Source organism: Dromiciops gliroides, chromosome 5 (assembly GCF_019393635.1).
Source record: "Dromiciops gliroides isolate mDroGli1 chromosome 5, mDroGli1.pri, whole genome shotgun sequence".
Taxonomy (NCBI): domain Eukaryota; kingdom Metazoa; phylum Chordata; class Mammalia; order Microbiotheria; family Microbiotheriidae; genus Dromiciops; species Dromiciops gliroides.
This window is the reverse complement of record NC_057865.1, coordinates 17,412,501-17,435,456: the sequence shown is the minus strand read 5'-3', so window position 1 is coordinate 17,435,456 and position 22,956 is coordinate 17,412,501. Positions and strand designations below refer to the sequence as shown.

General features: G+C 48.1%; 1 protein-coding gene and 1 long non-coding RNA gene across 2 annotated transcripts in view; both read left to right on the top strand.

The window, feature by feature from the left end:
* The window catches only part of HOXA3 (homeobox A3), a 35,340-nt gene extending 15,833 nt beyond the window's left edge, over positions 1 to 19,507 (top strand). The window contains 4 exon segments of the mRNA XM_043966077.1: positions 3,290 to 3,371; positions 15,512 to 16,158; positions 17,748 to 18,388; positions 18,390 to 19,507. Of these exon segments, the coding sequence (XP_043822012.1) occupies positions 15,633 to 16,158; positions 17,748 to 18,388; positions 18,390 to 18,521 (1,299 nt within the window). The 5' untranslated portion in view covers positions 3,290 to 3,371; positions 15,512 to 15,632 and the 3' untranslated portion in view covers positions 18,522 to 19,507.
* A 3,168-nt stretch (positions 19,508 to 22,675) lies between these two features.
* LOC122727622 overlaps positions 22,676 to 22,956 on the top strand; it is a 583-nt gene continuing 302 nt past the window's right edge. The window contains exon 1 of the long non-coding RNA XR_006353164.1: positions 22,676 to 22,805. This is a non-coding gene — a long non-coding RNA (uncharacterized LOC122727622). The remainder of the gene's footprint in view (positions 22,806 to 22,956) is intronic.

The following is a 22,956-nucleotide window of genomic DNA, read 5'->3' as shown; positions in this document are numbered from 1 at the left end:
ACTTCTTTGGTAGACATTTTCTTTAATTTAAAACACTGTCTACACACAGCAAGGCCTAATCTCTCCCTCTTCCCCTTACTATTGGTCTAACAAGAATTACACTCTCCATTTTCGATGGATTTCTGGTGTTCCGGCCCTAGGATGTTGGGGGGGATGCAGGATTCCTGCTTCCTTAATAATATAATGGTGACTTGAGACTCCTTCCAGCACCTCGACACACTCTTCAGGGCTGGAAGATGTGCCGTGGAGCTTGGAGCAAATGGATCAAATGCATGACAGAGCTCTCATTCAGTAACTAAGGGCAAATGAGGGGGAGGCAAGAGTCACTCTACAGTTGGAGAGCCACATAACAATGAACTCAGCTCATGTCCAGACTTAAAATTAATGGCTAATTTTACCCCCGCCCCCACTTTCTTGGCATTAATAACAGCCTACAACTCAGTAGTGACTTCTGCACCTCTCTGTATAGGTGTGATGTGTCTATGGAAGCACACGTGTCCTTTGTCTGCCAACACACAAGCTTGTCAGTGTGTGTGTGTGTGTGTGTGTGTGTGTGTGTGTGTGTGGCCTATTTGTGCAGAAATCTACATTCAAAATGGCCAGGTCCTAGAGAGTCATCCTTTCCAGGGGCCAGGACGGCTAAGCCAAGGAACAATATAAAGTGCCCATCCTGGGCACGCTGGATCCAAAGGCTCATGAATGCAGATCATATATAGGAGGCAGCCTAAGAAGCCTGAACTGTTAAGGCAGCAGTCTCTGGCTCAGAATCTCCACCAGGATTCCAAGGACTCAGGCCAAGCCTAAAAAGGAGGCAGTTCTCTGACTATGGTTGCTTGCTCACCCAGGACAGGCAAGGGAAAACTGTCTTAAGTCCCAGAGATCTGGGGGCTGCCTAGGAAAGCAAGAACGACCCCCCTCCCCCCTCCTCGTAGAGAAAGCTGTTGCCTCTGTTCTAGGGTGGGGGTGTATGGAAATGGTAAGCTTGGGAGTGTCACGTGACTCATTCAATAATTAATGCAGACAGGCAAGAATGGATCTGTGGTCGTCAGTATCTCGCTCACCAGGAATGATACTGTCAGAAGTGAAACCCAACTTCCTAGTTGATAGATTTCCAAATATATATTTTAAATTCACACTCAGATTTATTTCGAAAGACTTTAAACTCTTTAAGAGGGGGCGATAGGGCTTCCGACGGTGAGTATGGAGGGATCATGCAGTCTTCCTTCTCATTTGACCATTCCGGGGATATTTTCCTGTGGGTCAGATGAGGGTGGATGGGAGTTGGGGTGAGGGTGGGAGAGCAGGATCAGCTCTTGGGCTTTGGGTGCCTCGTGGTGGTCACATTCTCCCTTTTGTGTTGGGATGGGCTGACTACTTTTGGCAATATTCTAATTCACTCTGCGGACCGCTGGCTGACCACAGGGCTGGAGCAGAGCTTTGTCCCGTTTTCTTGGAGCTAAGAAATCACAGCCCACAGTAGCAGAGCCAAAAAATAAAGCCAATTCCTAATTCCGAGGGCTTGGGGCAAGGAGAGGAGGGAGGGAGAGAGAGAGGGAGAGAGAGAGAGAGAGAGAGAGAGAGAGAGAGAGAGAGAGAGAGAGAGAGAGAGAGAGAGAGAGAGAAGCAGCCATTGTAAAAGAAAAGTAAGTCACGGTCGAATTTCTTCCTGATCCATTCATTAATGGGCATGATTTATGCTTGTACCAAGTTGGGGCACCCACGGTGTGCATTGGACTTCCTCGGGTAACAGAGTAACAACAATAATCATAACAATAATCATTATCTCGGTCGTCCGTCTCATAAATGGCGTGGCGAACGGCGACTTAGAAGTTGCTTTCCCGGAGAAGTTATGTCGAAAGTCCTGAGTGGAAGAGCTAGACAATGAGTGGTGTGTGTGGCTACAGAGGTAGCTAGAAGTGGCTTTCCAAGATGCAAATGACCTATTTAAAGGAGGAGAACGAGACTGTCGATAAAGTCTATCGCCATTTGTAACTGAGTATTGATTACAGGTCAAAAGAGATCAAAGAGTGGATAGGGAGGGAAGCGGCAAGCTGATTTGGAAATAGGGCGAAGCTACCGGAGAAGAGGGGTGAGTGGGGGGGCCAGCAACGCACAAGTCGAATGCTGGCTGCATCCACTTACTGAGCAGGCTAAGCTACTTGGGAAGGCAACTTTCACATTTCAATATTGTGCAGCCAGTGGGCGAGCTGGACACTACTACGGCAGGCGGGCAATCAGTTCGGATCACCTCTCTCGGCGGGCTGGGGTGGAGGGGGTGGGGGCGCGCACTGAAGGCTGGAAAGAAAGAGGAACGTGGAAAGGGATGAAACTGAAGCCACACAATGAAAAGTTTCTTCCAGAGGAGTTTTCCCAAGACAGACTTCAGAGTTTTCCAAGGCATGAACTGGAAGATTCCCCCCACTCTCCCCTCCCCCCATCAAAGTTGCACGATCACAACATTGCCCTTTGCTGGCCAGGCAGAAATTCAGGGGTGCAGCTTGGTCACAAATAATGCATGCATCTGGCTTGCTCTGCAAGTAGAGAGATGGATCCAAATAGCTCACTTATTGGCGTCTTGTAATATTATTTTTCAAGCGTCCGCTTCGGGTTTCCCAGTTTCCAGCAGAAGTTCGTCTAAAGTTTGAAAGGTCCAGCACAGCTGGGCCCCCTTGTCAGGCCACAATAAAGTTTGGCTCAGAGATGAAGAAGGCCGGGTTTGAATAAACCAGAAGACAAAAACTCCCCTCACAATGCCGTGCCCGGCTTGTGGACTGGAGTCCCAGTCTGAACCTTCTCCATCGACCAGGGAGGTTTCGAGTGTCTACTTGCTCAAACGCTCCCCACCCCCAAAGAAAACCCCAAGGCTAGCCTCTGTTAGCAAAGGAAAATCAAGCATACTTTCATATCTCAGAACTGAGGGGCGAGAGAAGAGGACATAGCCCAGGCTGGCTGAGAGCAGAGAATTAATTCCCTTTTCTGTGCCCATCTTTCTTGCCCTTTTCCGTTCCAATCCTGCCACCAAGAAAGAAAGAAAGAAAAAAAAAGACAAGAGAATGGGTTTGGGGCTAGGAAATGTATTTATTTGATTTTTAAAAAAGGATTAAATGACTAAATGTGTAGGCTAGATCTTTTCGGGTGATCAAAGTGAATCTGGGAAGAAACTCTGGTGACTGTGTTTGTGAGCTCACCATGTACCGAAGGACGCTCTTGTACTGCACGCCCCTCACTCCCCCGACTCTCCCCTTCCCTCCCAGCCACGATTCACCCACTGCTGTCTGTTTGTCTGCAGAACTGCCTGGGTACCGGAAAAGATGACTGACTGAGAGCCTGGGGCAGGAAGCCATTCCATGATCCTTTTCAAATCTGGAGAGGTAAGAGGGCTCCAGACGCTTAACCTCCAAGGTTTGTCTCGAAATGGGGTTGGCATAGACTTTCCACTTGGGGGGGGCACCTAGAAATCTTTTCCCCCTCCCGATCGTGAAGGGGAGGGAGGAGTTCTGATCAATTTTTAACTCAGTTGGAATTTTCTGGTCAGCTTCTATTCAGCGCCCATCCCCAGCGAATACTGAGTCTAGACAGAGAAAGAATGTCTAGGAATCGGAGCTGTATTTGCAGGGGTATTTAGATTATGGGGCGGCTAAAGACCCTAGGAATGAATGGCGCGGAATGGTGCGGCGTGGTTAGCTAGTGCGTGTCGGTTTCCTTCTTCCAACTAGCCTCAAACAAACCTCTACTTGGACTACAACGATTTCCAGCCAGTGAGGACAATGAAAACTATTGGGAAATTTTTTTGGGGGGGAGGTGGTGGTGGAGGTGGGGGGTAGACTGCTTTCTGGGATGTTTTTTGCAGACCCTTAGGAGGGAGGTCAGGAGTTGGGAAAAATCAAAATTATGATTCCGTTTTAAGGAAACTGGTTTAAATGCCCCTGCTTTTTCCCAAGATTCACCTTCCCCCCCCCCTTAGACTCAGAGATAAGTAAACTCACTGGCATTTAATATGTCTAGGCCTCCTTAGTTGTGTGTAGTGATCTCTATTCCTTTCCAGAGGTTGAATTGGCTAAGACAATGCAGTGATCTTCATTGGGTTTTAGGATTTTCTTTTCATATTTAAGGCAAGGGAAAAACTCTCTGGAATCCTTTCAAGTTCTTGCTGAAGTTGTTTGGGATGCAGGAAGGCAATTAGTGTGGTTTATTACCTTGTAAAAGGGTCATAAATTAAGGGCCTATGAGGGGTGTCTATTGGAGGACTGGGGTAGCCCTCAGAATCCTCTCTTTGCTCAGAGCGGCTGCTGAACACGAAATAGTTTCTTTGTTCTTTGGAGGATTGCTCCTTTTAAACTAAGCACAAACAGGGAGTTTCAGAAAAATCTTTTTATCTGTGTATTTCCCTGGCCTGAATCTTCTTTGACATTTGCCCTTCCCTTACCCCCCCCCCCCCAATCCTATCAGTTTGTGGTTTCTTTGCAATTTATGATGAGTCAGTCTCTGTGTTGATATGGCTGGTATTCTAAGTTTGATTTGCATCTGATAGAAAGTGAAGCATATTAGGAGACCTCAGTGTCACTTTTATCAGAGACTGTGTCATGTGCCCTTACCTGAATATACTTGCTGTGTCAGTTATCAGCACCTTCCCCACTGTAATGCTCTTATTGAATGAGGAAATAGCTTTAAGAATCTACCATACCCTTCAGCACCCAGAAAACTGAGAGTCCAACTGCATAGCAGATGAGCTTGAAAACCACCCCTCAATAAAATGGGGGTTCTCTCCCTCCTCTAAGGAGAACAGGAGAATGTTCTTTACCTAGTGCTTAGGGAAAGGGGGGGGAGTCATCCAGGTTAACTACAGAAAACAAAAACATCTTGTAAGTGTATTTATAGCAGAGAAATCAAATTGTCATATTTGAATGTGAGAATCTCCCCAGAGATTTTCAAATATTAACCAAAGTCATCTCTTATTAGTTTCCCTGCCCTTTTCAAAGCACCTTTATTACTTTTTTTAATTTCATTTGCCTGGACCCATACTTAAGTATCCCTCCCTCAACTCAATTCCCAGACAATGAACAGAGTTTAGTTCTAGGAAAATGAAGAAGTTTGGAAGTGAGGGTTAGTTATTGTGGAAGGATGGAATATAAATTTGAGGGAGGAAATAAAGACTTCCACCCCCCTCCCCAGTCTGCCCCAGGAGTGGTGCAGTGGGATGGAAGGAGACAAGGTTAAAATCTTTTCTCTCTTCCATTAGAATTGAATGTGATGTATCATAGTCCTTTCCTAGGAAATGAGTTGTAGGCCCACTGAAAAGAGATGGATAACTTTCCGTTGGATTTTCTTTCTCGTCTGAAGTCTAGGTCATTGGGAAGAAGTCAGAGCCCTATCCTTTTGCTAAAGCCCACCCTTAGGGAAACCATTTCCCCTTCAAGTTCCACTTCCTTGAAAGTTCTTAGACACCCCTTTCCAGTTTTTACAAACTGGCTGCACTCCACTCCAAGATGTTAATTGTTAAACAGAAGTTTGGGCATTAACTTAGTGGTTAACAGAAACGAGGACCTTCTGGGGAGCTGAGTAGGGAAACCCAGCCTCTTTCACTGGTATTAAGGCATTTCACTGAAGATGTACCTCTGACTTATGATGGTGATTTATGGTTGTTGGAGTTTCTGTTTGATTGGGATTCTAAGGTCTGTCCCCCCACCCCCTTTGGGATACAGCATAGTGGAGAACATTTTTTGTTTTGTTTTATTAAGGCTCAGTACTCTTTCCAGGCTCATATTCCATTTCGATTGCTTGGCAAGCCCTCAGGATTGGGGAGAATGTGGAGTGGAGAGATGAGGGTGTCACTATCTTTCCTGGAAGTGGAGTGAGCTCTTTTTAAAAAAAAAAAATCACCCTTAAATCCCAGCTGTGATCATTTTCACTTTCAGTTCACTGCTGCAGCTGGACTGAGTCAGTCTAGTTAAATCAGACTATCCCATGTAGGCAAAGAAGGGCTTAGGCAAGAAAAAGGAGGTTACTAGCAGAGCACACTCACTTTCACTAAAGATGTGTGTGGGGGTAGGCTTCAGGGCAGGGCTCCTCTCTTTAAATGTGTCCAGATTTCTTGTTTACCATTCTGATTATCCCATAGTTACAGATGTAGAAATTCAGTCTCCTTCTATTCCCCTTGGGAAGAAAAAAATAATTCATATAGAGTCCCTGGTTACTAAAATTGGCTCCTGTTTACAGAAAGGAAGGTAAAAGGAAAGTGGGCAAAGGAAAACAGAATTGGAGTCCCAGGACTTACTAGAGGTTTCCTCAAAGCCAAAGGAGAAAGGGTTGAGAAGGGCATTGGAGATATGTTGCTAGCTAAATCCTGGTCACTGAGTGTTAGAATCAGAGCAGTGGGGACCCAAGTGTCACCAGACTGGAAGGATGGGGTCTGGAAGGCTTAGAGCCTGGTACAGGCTTCATTTGGCTGTGGGCACATCAGTTTCTTTAGATCATTTTCTCTGTTGTTGGATAAAGTGTTATGGATGTTGGAAAGGATTAAACAGTCTTGAGGGAAGCCCTTTGGATATTCATACAGATAAGGCACCAGCTTGTTTTCTAGGTTAACTCAAGGGACACAAGTGAAGGTTGGGTTTGTTTTTTTTCCTCCTCTTGGACAATTAGATCATTCCCTCCCCGCCCCCCTTTGCATTTTTCATCGTTAGAAACCTATAATTTCGTGTAGCACTCAGCTTGTGCATAGGAAATGCGTAAGCCCAGGTTGAGCGGGGATGGTCCCTACAGAGTTTGAAAAATTCAGATCCACCCCACCGGAGCCAGGCACATCCTTCAGAGCCTGGGCTCCCACAACTCAAAACATCTCCGCTTCCAAGAGACGCGTCTGCCTTTGTCAGGTAAATTACAGGCCTTTTCAGCCAGCCGGGCTGCGCGGTTGTACCGCGTGGGTGTGGAGCAAGTTCCATACAATAGCGGGATAGTGCAGCCTGTGGGGATGCGGCTCTAGCAATCAAGTGACTCATTAAGGAGTTTCCTTATCGAAAGCAAGGGATCAGCGTTTTGATTTATTATTGAAGCAAGGACCAGATGAGGCTCTGGCCCTGCCAAAGATGCGAGGTGGCCTTCGCTTACCAGCGGAGCAGGGGCTGTTAGAAAAGTTGAGTGGACTCACTGAACGAGGCAATGAATTGTTGTTGTTTTTAACCTAACCGGTCGGAGAGAATGTGTGCAAAGAAATAGAAGTGAAGAATAGGGAGGGGGCAGTAGGACAGGGAAGAGAGACTGTCCCAGTAGGAGTACCGCCTGGCACTATAAACTTCCTGCTTGCTTTTGGACAAGGCTGTCTTCCTTCCTCCCTCCCTCCCTCCCTCCCTCCCTCCCTTCCTTCCTTCCTTCCTTCCTTCCTTCCTTCCTTCCTTCCTTCCTTCCTTCCTTCCTTCCTTCCTTCCTTCCTTCCTTCCTTCTCTCTCTCTCTCTCTCTCTCTCTCTCTCTCTCTCTCTCTCTCTCTCTCTCTCTCTCTCCTCCCCCCCCCGGGGGGGGGTTCTTCTTGAAAATCTAGTTCCTTCGATGATTCCCTATTTCAAATAAAAGGATTTAAGTTGACGCGTGACCACGTGAGCACATAATGCAGCGCATTATTGTGGCATTTGGAGCGGACACCGAGGCGGGCTTCGTCTGTGATTACGTGATCCTAGATTCTGTTCAGAACGAGAGCTTTCTTCTCCCCCCCTCCATGTCCTCACCCCCCTACCCCCACCTCCCTTCTTCTCTTTCCCCTTCTCCTCCTCAGAGAGCTTTTCGTGCCGGCTGCAGTATTCTAGGGCTCATGGAACGATCACTGCCGAGCTGATGGGACGCGAGGCTTCGAGAGGAGAATGGATTTGGTTTTAAGGTATTTCCGTTGATTGTTCGCTTCTTCGATAAATTATTGCTGATCGAGGCAAAGGTCAGCCCAGGAGGCTCAAGGGAGTATGAGGAGCGATTGCTGTGCCTGTTCTTTTCCCCTTTGTCTTGGCTCAGAACTGAAAATCTTCCCGAACTCCCCGGATAGCACAGTAAAGCCAGAGTTTCTTTTCCAGGAAAGTATGTGTGTGGAGGTGGGTGGAGGAGAGGAGATTTGGGGGCTGCTCATCCCCTAAGGAGCCCTCTTTGACTTTCCCCTAGTGTTATCCTTTCTAGAATCTGCTCCATTTCCAGGAGCTTGTCCCAAGGTGAAGGGAAGACCCTAAAGCTAAGGCCTGGGCAGTTAGGTTTTTGTTGGTGTGTTTGTCCAGTGGGGGACTACAGGGTGGGAGTGAGGGGGCCTCTCTTCGGTTTGGTTGGAGAAGGGGGACTCTCTGTGGCTACTGGAGCTGGTGGAGCCGGGAGAGGGACTGGCTGGGAGCAGTCGCCTTGCTTTCATCTTATCTGGGATGGGTCTCACGACTGTATTTATTATTCGGGTGCTGGGCTCACATGCTTTCCTGGAAACAGGACAGAGGAAGTCCAAATGGGGAGAGCGACTCCATTGTTTTCTTTTCTCAATTCTGTGCACACAAGATGGGATGGGAAATTGGACATTGGCTTGAAGAAATCCAAAAAGAGAGAAAGGGATCGGTAGGTTGGGGACAGGGGCCTCTGACTTTGGTTTCTTCTAAAATGTGTAAAGGAGAGGGCTCATCCTGGGCTAGGAGAGATCTGATGAGAGAGAAAGAACTTGGGACCCTCTTCTCTCTCCTTCGACTGTAGGACAGGGTCCTTCTTCTTTCCTTGGTCTGGGAAGACATTGAGTTCCGAGACTTTAGGCCCGGGACCTCAGGTCCTCAGCCGAAGTATGAAGTGAAAAGCTAGGATAGACAGGCAGAAGCCAGCTCTGACATAGGACAAGAGCCGAGCTGAGATTTATGGCGCTCCCAGGTCCCTGGGAGACGTTTCTCTACCTCGGGGAAGGATGCTACTGAGATCTTAACCTGTTTATCCCAAATTCCTGTCCAGCACCCCCACCTCTGCTTCTAAACTTGCTTCTGGGGGCTCATGAAGAAGCCAGGCTTGTCTCTGGTACTCCCTGGCTGCAGGAAAGGGACGCTTGGTCAGCAGAACTGCTAGGACTTTTTCTAGAAAAGCACCTCTTTTCTTCTTTTTCATTCCATCCTCAATTAAAGAAAGTCTAATCAAGTTTCCCGGCTTAAGTGGTATTTTCTCTCCCCCTTCTGCCCCTGCCCTGCCCCCCCCCCATTTAGCAAGGGCCACTCATCCACTCCCCTTGCCGATTTCATAGGTAAACATGTTTTACGGCGGTTATTTTAAGTGGCCTAAAACGCCCCTCGAAAATAAAATGTAAGCTTTAATTGCAGTTCAATTACTTGTCAGCGTTTCCTATGATTTACGACCCAGTTCTGGCGCGTTTTTGACCCAGTTAAGGACTCATAAATAATATAGTTTCACTAGGAAGAAAGTGAGAGCAAACGGAGGTTTGCAGAGCGGTCCTTTATTATCTGTTTAGTGCTGGCGAGTCAAATGGATATCAAATAAAACTCTGCTTCCCGGATCTTCTCTAAGAGAGCATCCGCACCCCGAACAAAATGTGACACACACAGTTTACAGAATTTGCTTCTTGGGAAAGGAGAAGGAGATACAACCAAAAGAAATGAAAAGGGTCTCCTTCCCATAGGCGCGGCCTCATCACCCCCATCTCAAGAATGACCTGGATGTATATTCCATCCCCAGTTTTCCTGCCCGGAGTGAGATTTCCATACCCGATTCCCGCCAGCAAAAACTCCTCTCCCCCCCCCCCCCACCTCGGATCTCGAATACCTCTAAAAGAAAAGGCTCCCTAGCTTATATCGAGAAAATATGTTCCTAGGAGCTTCCCGCCCCAGCCCTTGCAGATGAAACCCCAATAGAAGATCGGAAGGTGTCTCATTCTTTTCTGAGGAGTTCGATTTCCTTCTCTTCGAGAGCCCAGAAATTGTAGCATTCTCAGTGTCAAGGCCGGGAAGAAAGGTTAGAGAATGCCTTATTCAACTTGTTCCTCAGGAAAAAAAGGAAGCTGGTTGAATTCACAAGGAAGATAGGGGAAAAAGGGAAGAAAACGGACGCGAAAGAAACCTGGCTTTGTAAAATCGAGAGGACCAGGGACTGGTGGCGTGGGGGGTAGGCGGTGGGGGAGAATCTCTGAACCGATAAATAATTTCAAGGAGATTGGTTTTATTTTTGTTGTTTTCAAACGAACAAAAACCAAACCAATTACTGTGTAAAAACTCCAACCACGGATGAACAAATGATTGTTAGAAATCAACCATCAATCCTTTCAAAGTATCCATTTCTTTAAGTGACTTGGGGAGGGCACTCGTTCGCATCCCTGGCCTCCTTCTTCCCCTGATGCCAGCACACCTCGCCCCCCTTCCATGAATATGGTCCACTACTGGCCCGAGCAGAAAAAGCCAACGAAGAAAGCACCTTTGTCTGCCCGGGAGCCCTATTCTGCTGGTTCAGAGGTACGCCGGGAAGTTGAAAGATGTCTCCTATCCCAGGCTCTCTATTTGAGATTCCCTTCTTCCCAGGAAGGTCTTTAGCTTCCCGGGCAGGTCTTTAGCTTCCCGGGCTAGAAGTACCCTAGCTTAGTCCCGGCAGTGGACTTCCTAGAGTCTTCTCGTGGCAGGCTCAATTCCCACAGTGGGTAGAGGCATCTCTCCCCCCCCCCCCAGTCCTTCCCAACGCAGCCCATCTCTCTGCCCTATCCCACCTCTAACCCCGGTCCAGGCTGGCTGCTTAGCGTCCTTCTCTTCTTGCCCTGGGTTTCTCGCAGCCTTCCTTTCGTTCCCTCTAGCTAGTTTAGCTGGAAACCCGGAGCAAGTCGCATCAGCAGTTTGGAGGAGAAAGTGCGGGGTTGATTATTGACCTACGCCTCCTTTCTTCCAGGGAAACATCCAACCTGGGGGTGGGCTGAGGGCTTGAAGAGAAAATGCAGGCCAGCGGATTTCTCGGCCCCCTCTCGCCTCGCCTCCTACGCGACCCGGCTTCTCCTTTCATGTCGGGCCGTCGCAATATGCCATAAGGAGCAAGTGTTTTCTGTTTTAGTTCTGTTTACAGCTTTGGTGCATGAAGTCATAAATCTTGCCTGGCCATAAATGACAAAAAACCATTGGTATGCATGAGCGGCCGCCCTGGCCAGAGAGCGTTTTCGGATTTCTCCCTTTCCCCGGCTTTGTTTTTGCTCTAAGGTGACACTTCGGCTCCTTGCGAGTTTAAACATACTATTTATATTTTTAACACCTTCCTTTGAGAAGGACGAGACCTCGTAATTACGCAAAATCTCTATTTCTCCCATGCTGCCACACAGAACAGACACGCACCGGGACAACAGAAATCGGCCTTCTTTAATCCGACTCTACTCAGTTTTAGGCACGTTTGGGAAGGGGAATTAGTGTTAGCCCTGAAGTGGATATAATACTAGAAGTGAATCTCCACACTGCCCCCCTCCCCCAACTCAGTACACATTGGAAAGAACAGCTTGGGAGCAGTACAATACACACCATCTATGACACATTGCCTTTAGGCCGTACCTAGTCTATATTAGAGAATAGTTTAGACACAGGGACACACATGAGAACCTAGGTGAGCCCCTCAGCACATCCCAGGCACTGAGGTGGGACTGGCGTTGAAATGTGCGTTTTCCTGCCTTCCTCACCTCCGCACTCCTCCCAAGCCTGAAACTACTGATACTTTCTGTCTAAAAATAGTCAAACTCAGCTAGATGCAATGATTGACCCTAGCAGAATTCTGACCCCTATCAGCCCCCACCCAGTAAAAGCCAGGAAATGGAGGCCCCCATCTCTTTCCTTGGAAGTTGGGGATGGTGAAGGGTGCAAGGAGAACATTTTCCTAGGAAGTTACCCACTTAGAGTCTCAGGGAAACTTTGGTGCCCCCCACCCTGGTTTCTCTCCCCCTTCCTCAATGGCTGTTCACTATTTTAGGTTTCTCAAACAGATTCATAAGAAATAAAGACCCTGGTGAGAAAGCCCCTTTGTGAGAGCTGTTTGTCTTCATTAGCATAATTTTCCTGGACTTTAGTGACGCCTCAGAGCAGGGAGGGGGTGGGGATGAGGAGGTGGGGGGGGGGAGGCTGCCCTCCTTTACTCGTTCACTCCCCCTCTCTTCTCACTCCTCAGCTTCCTCAATCCCCATCCCCCACTCTGGCCCGCGCTTCCCCAGTCGGCTTTGCCTCTCCCCCACCCCCACCCCCCCACCCCCCCACCCCGACCAGACGCTGCTGCTCCGCGTGTAATATTCATAAGAAACATACCCATCTCGGTGCCACTACCCTAGGAAAAGCCCCGCGCGGCGATAGCTCTTATCTCGGGGCCCCGGCTGCTGCCCTCAGGAAGGGCAGGGAGGGGGTGCTAGGGGAGGGGGTGGGGTGGTGGGGGGGGAGGGGGGGTCCGAGCAGCCCCAGCCAGCCCTTGGCGAGTGGTGCAGGAGCAGCGAGTGGAGTCACGCCTCTGCTCGCGTCCTGGGCTCCGGGGTCTTCCTCCCGGCGGCTGATGCCTGGAGCTGGTGCCCATCCCGGTCGAGCCGGAGGGGACCTGGACCGAGGCAGCGGGGCCGCGGGCGGGCGGTCGGGCTGGTCCGGAGCACGGGAGGAGGGTGCCTGCCTCCTTCCGCGTCCGTCGTCAGAAGTTAAGGTAAGCTGGGCCGCAGGCCGCCGCCGCCGCCGCCGCTATCAGTGCTGAATGGCGGAGTTTGTGTCTCGGTGATTTATGGCCACAGACTTAAATCTCGGTTCATGAAGAGTTCACAAGCTGCAGCTTCCTCGCAGGCAGTGACTGATACCCTTAGACTTCGAGTTCAGGCCGTTTTCCCCAACCCCCGCCCCCCCCCCCTTCCATGCCCACTTTCCTCTTCCCTTAACTTTTCTGTTTTGTGGGGACTTGTGGGGGCTCTTCTCACCTAACTGCCCCTTCCGATCTGGGGTGAGAGTCTGAGCGGGGAGGAGGAGAACAAGGGGGTGGGGGAGAAAGGAGCCTGAATTTGGCCATACCTAAAAGGAAGACAATAGAGGTTGTTGCATGCAGTCCACTTTGCCTCTGACTCGCTTTCTGCTCAGCTGCACCTGGGTATGGCCCAGAAATAGATTTTTGTTTTTTGCACTGGAATTTTTGCTCAAGCCTTTGTCTTTGGGGTGGAGGGGGAACCTCCTGCCATGCTGACGTCCAACTTCTTCATTAGGAAGCAAACTTGGGGGGGAGGTTGCTTGGGCCCTGAGGGTTGTCTGGGGTCCTCAGACAATAGGGATAACTTTGGGGTTGGACCTAGGAGGTGACTCCACATCTTAGGGGCTGGGTTGTTGTTTTACTTTTAATTTTAACCAAGCAGTACACAACTTCGTGAAAGCCTTGAAGTTAAGCAGGAGCCCGCTCTGGGTTGGGATAATGGATTAGCAAGTCTCTTGAAGTATTGCACTTTCAAAATCAACTTAATTTTGTTTTATCTAATATCTTGCTGTTCAAGTGTCTGGAGTGATTTTCTTAACCTGACATTGTATTTAACACAAGCCTGGTATCTAAAATATTTACAATGTTAGACATTAACACTGTCAAATGGAATAGAAACCCTTTTCAGTAGGAGAACAGGAAATTGTGATATTAAATTCACCACTGGCTTATACACTATTATTTAAGATTTGATTTTCTTCCATTTGTGTTATCTGGATCTTCTCATCTATTTCCAAGGGTTAAACAATACTCCAGAGCCTAGGGCTCACATACAATCACTTTGGGTAAGGAAGGGATGCTCTAATTTTTAATTGGGGTGCTGGAGAATTAATTGTGCCTGCTTTCCAGATGTTGATCAGATTGTTGCTTTAATAATAAAATCCAAAGGAGCAGATTATTAAAAACGAAATCAGAATCACCCACTGATAGATGTACATTTTTGGAAGCTAATGAAGTGCCCGCTATTCTCTTGTAGTCTTGAACAACTTGAAATGCAAATATATACACACACACATATATGTATATATACATATATATATATAACACATATATATGTATATGTGTATATACACACAGACATATACAGTTAGGGCTGAAAATGGTCATCCCCCCACCCCAAGTAGGTCATTATTACTTTCTTAAGTGCCCAAAAGAAATAACATTAATGTTGTGTGTGTTCACATATGTATGCAGTAGTGGTGGAACTTTTCTGAGCTGGTTAACAAGGAGTTGGATTTGTTAAGACTGGAAACCCAAAGAAACTCTCTGGATCTCAGTTCCCAGAGCACTCTCTCCACTCCAAATTTCAGATGCCGCTTAACTTTTGTGTGCCATCTTTAATTGGTTATTGGAAAGCAGGTAAAGTAATGGAGTTAGCAAACAGCTTTGAAAACAACAAAAACCCTACTGAGGAGCTGGAGGAGTGATTTCTGGTTTGTCTTTCTATCCCCTCTCCCCGAGCCAAACGACCCCCATACATCAAATTACGTAGCAGTTTCCAAGACAGAGCCTATTATCGTTAAGTTGGAAGGAAAGTTCAAACGGTGGTCATGGAGATGAACGCTGGTTTTTCAGGTTCCTGGTGGGTCCCCCCCCCCTAATCCATCATGTTTTAACAGGTAGAATTTGGTAGGTGCCATGAACAAGCCAGCACCTCAGACATTCCTGGGAGGAAGGGATGGGGTGCCTTTTGCTTTGGAAGACAGCTTTGGGGCTGCTTGCTGAGGCCAGGGGATCTGGGAGCAGGGGTCGTGGAAGAACAAAAGAAAAGACCAGCCCCCTAGTTTTCATTGTGACTTGATGGGGATGGAAGAGGAGGGGTTTTTGTTGGTGTTTTCTCCGTATATTACCTCCAATTTTCCCTAACGAGGGTGAAGCTAGAGACATAAAGCCCAAGAGGTTGGTTTAGATGAAGAAGGTGGTAAATAACCCAGAACGGGAGAGCTTTGAAATTGGACTGGGCTTACAAGTGTTGCGTTCCTTGAATCCCAAAGAGATAAGCATAACTTGTGTGTGTGTGTGTCTGTGAATGTGCAAGGGGAGATGGTACAGACTAGAGAGAAGAAATGGTGCTGATTTCTTTGGGAAATAGAAACCTTTCCCTGGGTCTAGCTAGCCTTAGGCTCTTAACACCTTCCCAAAGGGCAAGGGTGACAACGACCCCCAGAGGAGGTGAGAAAGAAAGGGGCCCAGATTACCGCTCTCTGGGTCCTACATCTCTGAAAGGAAGATCGCAGTCGGCCCAGTTCCTTCCTGGCTGGGGGAAGGAATCAAGAGAGAAGGGGAGCTCAAAGCCTGTGCCCCCAAGAGCCCCGGGCCCCTTCGGCTTGGAAAGCCCCCCCCCCAACTCCAGGCCCAAGTTAACCAAATATTGGGAGCTGCCAGTAAATTCCAGCGGCTTTTTATAGCTCGCCTCCCTGCACCCCGGGCCAAGTCATGCTGCTAAATATTGCTGACCACTTTTTCTTCTGTGGCTTTCATGTCACTTAGCTATTGAAAGTAAGATGGATTTGTACTGAGCCCTCACCGAGCTGCGCTTCTCATCTCTCCCCCCACCCCCAGGTCTGTCGGGGGCGGCCATTGGCAGAGGAACGTCACGTGACGGAAGGGGGGGCGCCAATGTTCGGCTTCAAGGGTGTCAAGACCCTGTCAGTGTGTGAAATAAATACTGGGATACAACGAAATGCAAAAAACGACCTACTACGACACTTCGGCGATCTACGGCGGCTACCCCTACCAAGGAGCAAACGGTTTCACTTATAATGCGGGTCATCAGCAATATCCTCCGTCTTCGGCGCTGGTGGAAAGCGAGTACCATCGCCCGGCCTGCTCCCTGCAGTCCCCTGGCAGCGCTGTGGCCCACCACAAGGCCAATGACATCAACGACAGTTGCATGAGAACCATTGGGGGCCAGGGGGGCCAGGCTCAGGGCCTCCCGGAATCACAACAGCCCCCACCACAGCCTCTGCAGCAGCCGGCTCCGCCACCACCGTCCCAACAGCCCCAGCAGCCGTCTCAGCCCCCTGGTCCTCCGGCTCCATCATCCTCACAGCCCCCTCCCTCTGGGTCACCACCTCAAAATGCCAGCAGCAACCCAGCCCCTACCAAGAGTCCCATGCTCAATTCGCCTACTATGTCCAAACAGATCTTTCCCTGGATGAAAGAGTCTCGTCAAAACACAAAGCAGAAAAACAGCAGCTCCAGTTCAGGTAACCATTGTCGCCATGGCGAGGCATGGTGCTCACCTGCCTCCCATTCCTCCCACCAAGTTCTGCTAGTTCAGACTGCTTCCTCCTTCCCTTCCCAATCCAGAACCAGTCTAGTTCAGAGAGGAACACAGAACTGCAGGAAGAGCCCCATGCTTTGGGGTTCTCCCCTCCCTGTGGTTTGGGTTCCTTCTGTAAACCTTTCAGATTTCTTTTCCCAAGGCAGTGACTCTCTGAGTGTGGCAAAGGAAGCTGAACCTGGGGTACCATATTTCCCTTCTAGAATCTTGGTGATGGTCAATACAGCCTTTCCGGGAGGCCAGGAGGAAGAATTTGGCTCCATCCCTTGTCTTTATGTGAGAGTTCTCATGTATATGGAGGCCTGAGGCCTGGGCCTTTAGCCAGAAGACCAGCCTGAGCCATACTCCTTTTCCTTCTTCCTTTTCTTTTTGGCACAGATTGAATATAATAAGACAGTGACCCCAGACTGAAGTGTATAACTCCAATAAAATGGTTCATGATCACCTGCAGTCGGAATCAATGCTTTGCTTATAATCAGATGCTATTTTTGCTCCAGCAGGTTGAGGGCCTGGGTTACATAGTTTTAGAAACCCATGCTCTGTGTTAGCACAATAAAGTCAGGCCTTGGGGGGAAAAGAGAAGGCAGAGGGGTGGGGGATTCTAGTGTTTGTCATCTTAATGTGAACCACATGGGCCTGAGTGATACAAACCCCAGTGGATGAAAGAGCCCTAGCTGTAGCTTTCAGGCATCTTGTTTACATCTGCCCCCTTTCCAGCTGATGTTGCTTGAAGTAGTTCTAAACCTGGAGCAAACCATGTTTGACCGGGGATGCCTTGGGGGAGCCCAGGAAGGACATGAGTGTAAGTAACATCTTGGGAAAGTCTGGAGTGATCCCTCCATGCCACATGCCTCCCAGCTAGTCTCCCCCCTCCTTCCCTCCACTAATTTTAGAAATATATGATATCCATTCAAAGCAAGGGCAGGTTGTACTCTCTGATAGCTCTCATCCAGTGCTCAGGATGCTTCAGGCCCTTTCTTTCAAGCATGTCTACTTGGATGTTTTCACCTTCACTATACATGCCTGGAGAAATGGAGATTTGAGGCAGTTGAAGAGAGAATTAAAGCAGGCTACCCTCTTAATTGGGGGGGGGGAATCTTTTTTTTGGGGGGGGTGTTTCCTTTCCATCTTGAAGGAAGATGATGAATTTTATACTACACTGAATTTCAACATAAAATTGGTTCCAGTTTTTTTTTTCACATTTTCCTTCCAATTGTTCCAACAACTATGTCTCCCTAAAACACCTTAGAGAAAGGACTTTGTCACCTTGTTTGGAGGGGGGTGGCCTTTCAGTTTAAGCTGATGGAGACCTCCCAGGGTCTGGAAGGGGAGCAGGAAGGGGAGGGAGCTGAGTGGAGCAGGCCACCAAGGAGAGCACCTCTTTGGACCAGGTGTCCTAATCCCCTCCCAATGGTCCAGGGATATGCCCATGTTCATTGGCTCAGGCTGCAGGGGCTGGGGGCTCTCTGGCTACGGAGTACTCATCCTCTTCTTTGTGTGTGATTTGTGTAGGTGAGAGTTGCTCTGGCGATAAAAGCCCCCCCGGGCAGGCATCTTCCAAGAGGGCTCGAACAGCTTACACAAGCGCCCAGCTGGTGGAGCTGGAGAAGGAATTCCACTTCAATAGGTATCTGTGTAGGCCCAGGAGGGTCGAGATGGCCAACTTGCTCAACCTTACTGAGAGACAGATCAAAATCTGGTTTCAGAACCGCAGGATGAAATATAAAAAGGATCAGAAGGGCAAGGGTATGATGACATCCTCCGGTGGGCAGTCCCCCAGCCGAAGCCCGGTTCCTCCTGGTGCTGGGGGGTACCTAAACTCTATGCATTCTCTGGTCAACAGTGTTCCCTACGAGCCCCAGTCGCCCCCGTCCTTTAGCAAGCCTCATCAGAACACCTATGGCCTCCCCAACTCCTACCCAGCTGCCCTTAACAGCTGCCCACCTCCTCAGAAGCGATACTCGGGGACTGCCTCGGTCGCTCCAGATTACGACCCTCACCCCCTCCAAGGCAACAGTAGTTATGGGACTCCACACTTACAGGGAAGCCCCGTCTTCGTGGGGGGCAACTATGTGGAGCCCATGAGTAATTCCGGGTCTTCCATCTTTGGTCTGACTCATCTCCCTCATCCGGTCTCAGCCAACATGGACTATGGGGGGGGCCGGGCCCATAGCTAACAACCATCATCATGGACCTTGTGAGCCCCACCCCACCTACACAGACCTTACAGCTCACCATCCTTCTCAGGGAAGAATTCAGGAGGCGCCCAAATTGACCCATCTGTGATGGACCTCGGGGTTGAGTGGACACAAAGTCAACCCACTTCTGTCTTTTTAGTTCTGTTGTGATTTTTTTTTGCTTTCTTTAAAAAAATTGATCCTTCCCTGTCTCTCCTCTCTTCTCTCTCCCTTCCCCCATCCCCTCTTTTGTTTTCTTGGGTAAAGCCTTTTTATAGTTTATATGACGTAGCAATATTCGTTGCTTGAATGGCTCTAGAGTTTCCATGGTGATATTTATCTGCCCCCAACTCGAGTCCTCTGGCTCTCCTTGGCTGGGGGGGGGGGAAGGGGAGGCGAGAGGAAGGGCCTTCCTTCCTTCACCTTCTTTACTCTTTTATCAGAAACAGGGTATATGAACAAATTTTCTAGCCGAGTTCTTCAATGTGAATTTGTTCGTACATTATGGCTCCCGAGGGGAAGCGATTAAGTTGTGTTTTATTATTATTAATTATTATTTTTAGTTGTTTTTTTTATTGCACTTCTTTTAAAGAGCGAGAAAGGATATCAAAGGGCGCTTTGAAACAGGGTCTCCCTGGACAATAATGAATCTGTGTCCGTCTCTCAATGTGTGTATGCTGGTGAACAGTCAGATTTATTTATATTTTTTGCAAACATTGAGTAATCTAAGTGTTTAAATATTATTTATCCCCATCCGTTCATATTTATATTAAAAAATCCCCCTGCTCCCCAAATCTATACCCTGATTGTTCAGGAGCTTTCTTCTGACCTTTTGTTCAGTAGCAGATTGGCGTTCCTACGACAGTTTGGTTCGACAGGGAAAGAGAATTCTTTTATCAAGATGGTAAAGATTGTAACAAAACCAGAGAGAAGCTACTTTGTTTATTTTTTATTTTTGCCAACAATACTTTATGCTTGTAACAGCGGGCTAAACGGACCCCCCCCCCAACAATCTGTAAACGTGAAAAAAAATCAAGATTTGTTTCGAGAGGTCTACATTCCTTGCTGCTCACGTTCTGAAAAAAACAAAAACAAGATACACAAAATAAAGTTTTTATTCTGACTAATTCGGTTTTCAGAACGTGTTCTTTAGCCGATATTGGGAGTTGCCTACGTCCTGGAGAAGGGAGGTGAGGCTCAGGTAGCCAAAGGCTTCCCTTCCCCCCCCACCCCCCACCCTCCCACCCCCACCGCTTCCCCAATTACCCGCATCCTTCCGGGCACCCCCTCTCTCCAGCTCCCTTCAGCCCCCTCCGGAGCAGGGCCGTGGGAGCCAGCCTTGGCCTAGGACTGGCCTTGGAGTGCTGCTAGAAGACTGTGTGTAGGAGGTGCGGGAAGGCGCCCTAGGTGCCGGTCCCGCGTCCGACACACTGTAGCCGGGCTGGCTTGGGACTGCGGCTCCGAGCTGCCAGGCCCCGGGCCGGAGCCAGAGTCGTCCTGGAGCTCGCAAGCCGGGAACAAAGCGCCGCGATCACAGGTGCTGGTGCTGGGCCCGAGAAGCTGTGGGAGTCAGGGGGAGGGGGGGCAATGGGGGCGGGGATGGAGATTCACCACTCCTTGCTGGAAGAGGAAGGAAGGAAGGCGATCGCCATCTTCTCTGGAGAGCCTTTCTCTTTCCCTTTCTCTCTTGGTGTCTCTCTCCCCTTCTCCTGCCTCTCAGTCGCCCTCCGTCAACCCACCCATGGGAGAAGGACGCTCCTCTCTCCTGCACTCGGGACCTCTCGACTCCCACACTTTCCCTCCCAGGGTCAGAAGAGAGAGGCTAAAGGCTGTTACATTGTGCGGGGGCTGCCTTAAATAAAGGCCAGCGAAGCCAGGCATACAAATCAGAGGCGGCGGGACGCCGTTTCCAAGGGGCAAATTCGAAATACAGTCGTTTATGGCTTCCCATGTCGTTAATCACTCCTGGAAGAGACAGTCCATCATAAATCGCCTACGAGGTTTGAGGCAGTTTTTCGGTAACTACGGTAGTTCAGGCTCACAAAGGGGTCTGAACGTGAAGGAAAAGTACGCAGCAGCCGCTAGCCAAGCTTTCTCTTTTCCTGGACTGGTTGACAGTCTGTGGCAGCTTTCAAACATGAACCTTGTTCCCAGGATTTGGTATAGTTCCCCCCATTTTCTGAAACTGGTCTCCTTTTTCTTCCTCGTATTCTTTCAGAGAGAGAGAGAGAGAGAGAGAGAGAGAGAGAGAGAGAGAGAGAGAGAGAGAGGCAGGGAGGGAGGAGGCAGAGACAGACAGACAGAGACGGACACACATAGAGACAGAAAGAAATAGAAACAGAGACAGAATCAGACAGAGCAGAGATAGAAAGTGGTCGATCTTTCTAATAAAATGCAATATTTTCAAGTGTTTCCTTTCTTTTCCTTCCTTCTCTTCCTCTTTCTTTCTTTCTTTCTTTCTTTCTTTCTTTCTTTCTTTCTTTCTTTCTTCCTTCCTTCCTTCCTTCCTTTCCACAGATACTAAATATTATATTACTAGTCATGGAGTTGCAGAAAGAGCTACCTCCTCAGAGAGAACTCAAAGCCCACATATTAAAAAAGAAATATTTCCATCCTGAGGATTATTTTTTAAACCAATGGATTTTTAGATTTAGATTTGAGCGCTATATCAGCTCTGAGCTTAAGGCACGAAGTGAAAAGACATCTATATCTGTAGCTTAAGCGTGTATTTTATGTGAGAAATCAGCTTCCCTCTCCGTCCGCTGCATCTCTCAAGTCACAGGGAAAAAATGTCGCCATTTTGTTCACTCAAAAAATCCTTAATTTTGTTCTTTATCTTCCTCTGAGAACCTTCCTCGAATGGTCTTTAGAAATATCCAGTGTAGACGCGTGCATGTGTAGACACATGCGTGGGGATGTATGATTTGCCCTTACTTGGGACAAGAAACATAATGTTTTTTTTTTTCTCTTTAAAAGAAGAAAGGAAAAGAGTAGCGGGAAGCGGCGCCAAGGAGATGTTTCCTGCGCACAGAACCTATTTATAGATTTCATCACATCTAGAGATTTCTTTACCTTCTCTTTGCCAGGACTAAGAGACAATCTGAAGGAACTCTGGTTTAAAAAGAAACCCCTTACTGCCATTCCTCTCCAGCTTCCCAGTCCTCCATGGGAAAATGGCGTAGTGGGTAAATACATAACGCTAAAATGTAGGCTTGGTAAGGAATGCAGTCTCCTTGTCTTTGGAGTGGAAGACCTGGAAGAAAAACATCAGCTTTTTCTTCTTCAAAAGCAACCATTTTAAGACAGATAAATCCTATAAATTGAGTGGGAGGAGGTAGAGAAGAGGAGGCTAGCGTGAATTCTTTCAATCCTTTGAGTTCCTTTCTAAGGGAGATTGAACTGGGTTGATAGCTACCTCCTTCCCTGAGGGCAGAGATTTTAAAAATGAAATTATAATGTGATTTCCCGCATCTTGCTAGCCAAGATATTCATTTTGACTTTCAAGGGAAAAATCCACTCTATCTCATCCATTTTCCAGATATACGTTTGTAAAATCCTTATTAAAATACATTGCGAGTTAAAGTAATAGATTTTTAGAGTCTCGCTATTGAGTGGCCAGAGGAGTTTCTTCCAGATGGTATTTGAATTAGAAGCACTAGAAAGGACTAGCAGAATTCAGCGCCCACTCAGCTCAACTCACAAAGCCTGGTAGAAATCTGCAGGCGGATGCTTCCTGCTTTTTTTTTTTTTTAACTTCAGCTCCCCACCCCAGCCCCAAGATTTCCCAGCAAAAGTCAAAACCGGACGTCGCTAACCCGAACCCCAGAAAATCTGAGCCCCAAACCACCCCCTCACCCTTTCTGCCACGAAAATATCTGAAAAAGGAACACCGGTCCCTGTTTACTTGCGTTTCTTGCTCTTCCCTCATTTCTCGGCAACATTTGGTCTTGGAAAAGAGCAAGAAGCTCCCAATGTGTTGTCAAGGGCCAGGAGCTGTCAGAGCTTTTCGCGAATAAGATTGATCGCGCCCAGACTTCCTTCAGAGCTTTGTGTGGAATAAAAGCAAGAAAATTAAAAACCTACATTTTTTTCCCCGGGAAAGCATCCCTATCTGTGAGGCGTTGCTTTTAGCTAGTAAATGACCAATCCCACACTGTATTTAATTTTAACCCGAACTACTTTAAACGCCCAGAATAGGACATTTCTCCCTGACTCTGCCTCATGGAGCGGGGATTTCTGGTTTATAACCGTGGATTTTTTTTTTTGTCTCTTCCTAACCCTTTTAGAGTAACTTATTCTTCTAGCCGTGTGGATACTGAGCTAGCTTGGGGAAGGTTTGTTTGGCCTATGTCAAAGGAAACCAAAGCGTATAACCATCACCATCATCACCAAGGTATTTTTTTGGGGGGAGGGTGGGATTTCCAAATACTACTCTATTCCTTTCTAAATTTTCTTTTCTTTGCTTTTTTTTTTGGGGGGGGGGTTGTTGCCTTAACGACTCTTGGTGGAGAGGTTTGGTAACTCAAAGAGTATTTTATTTTATT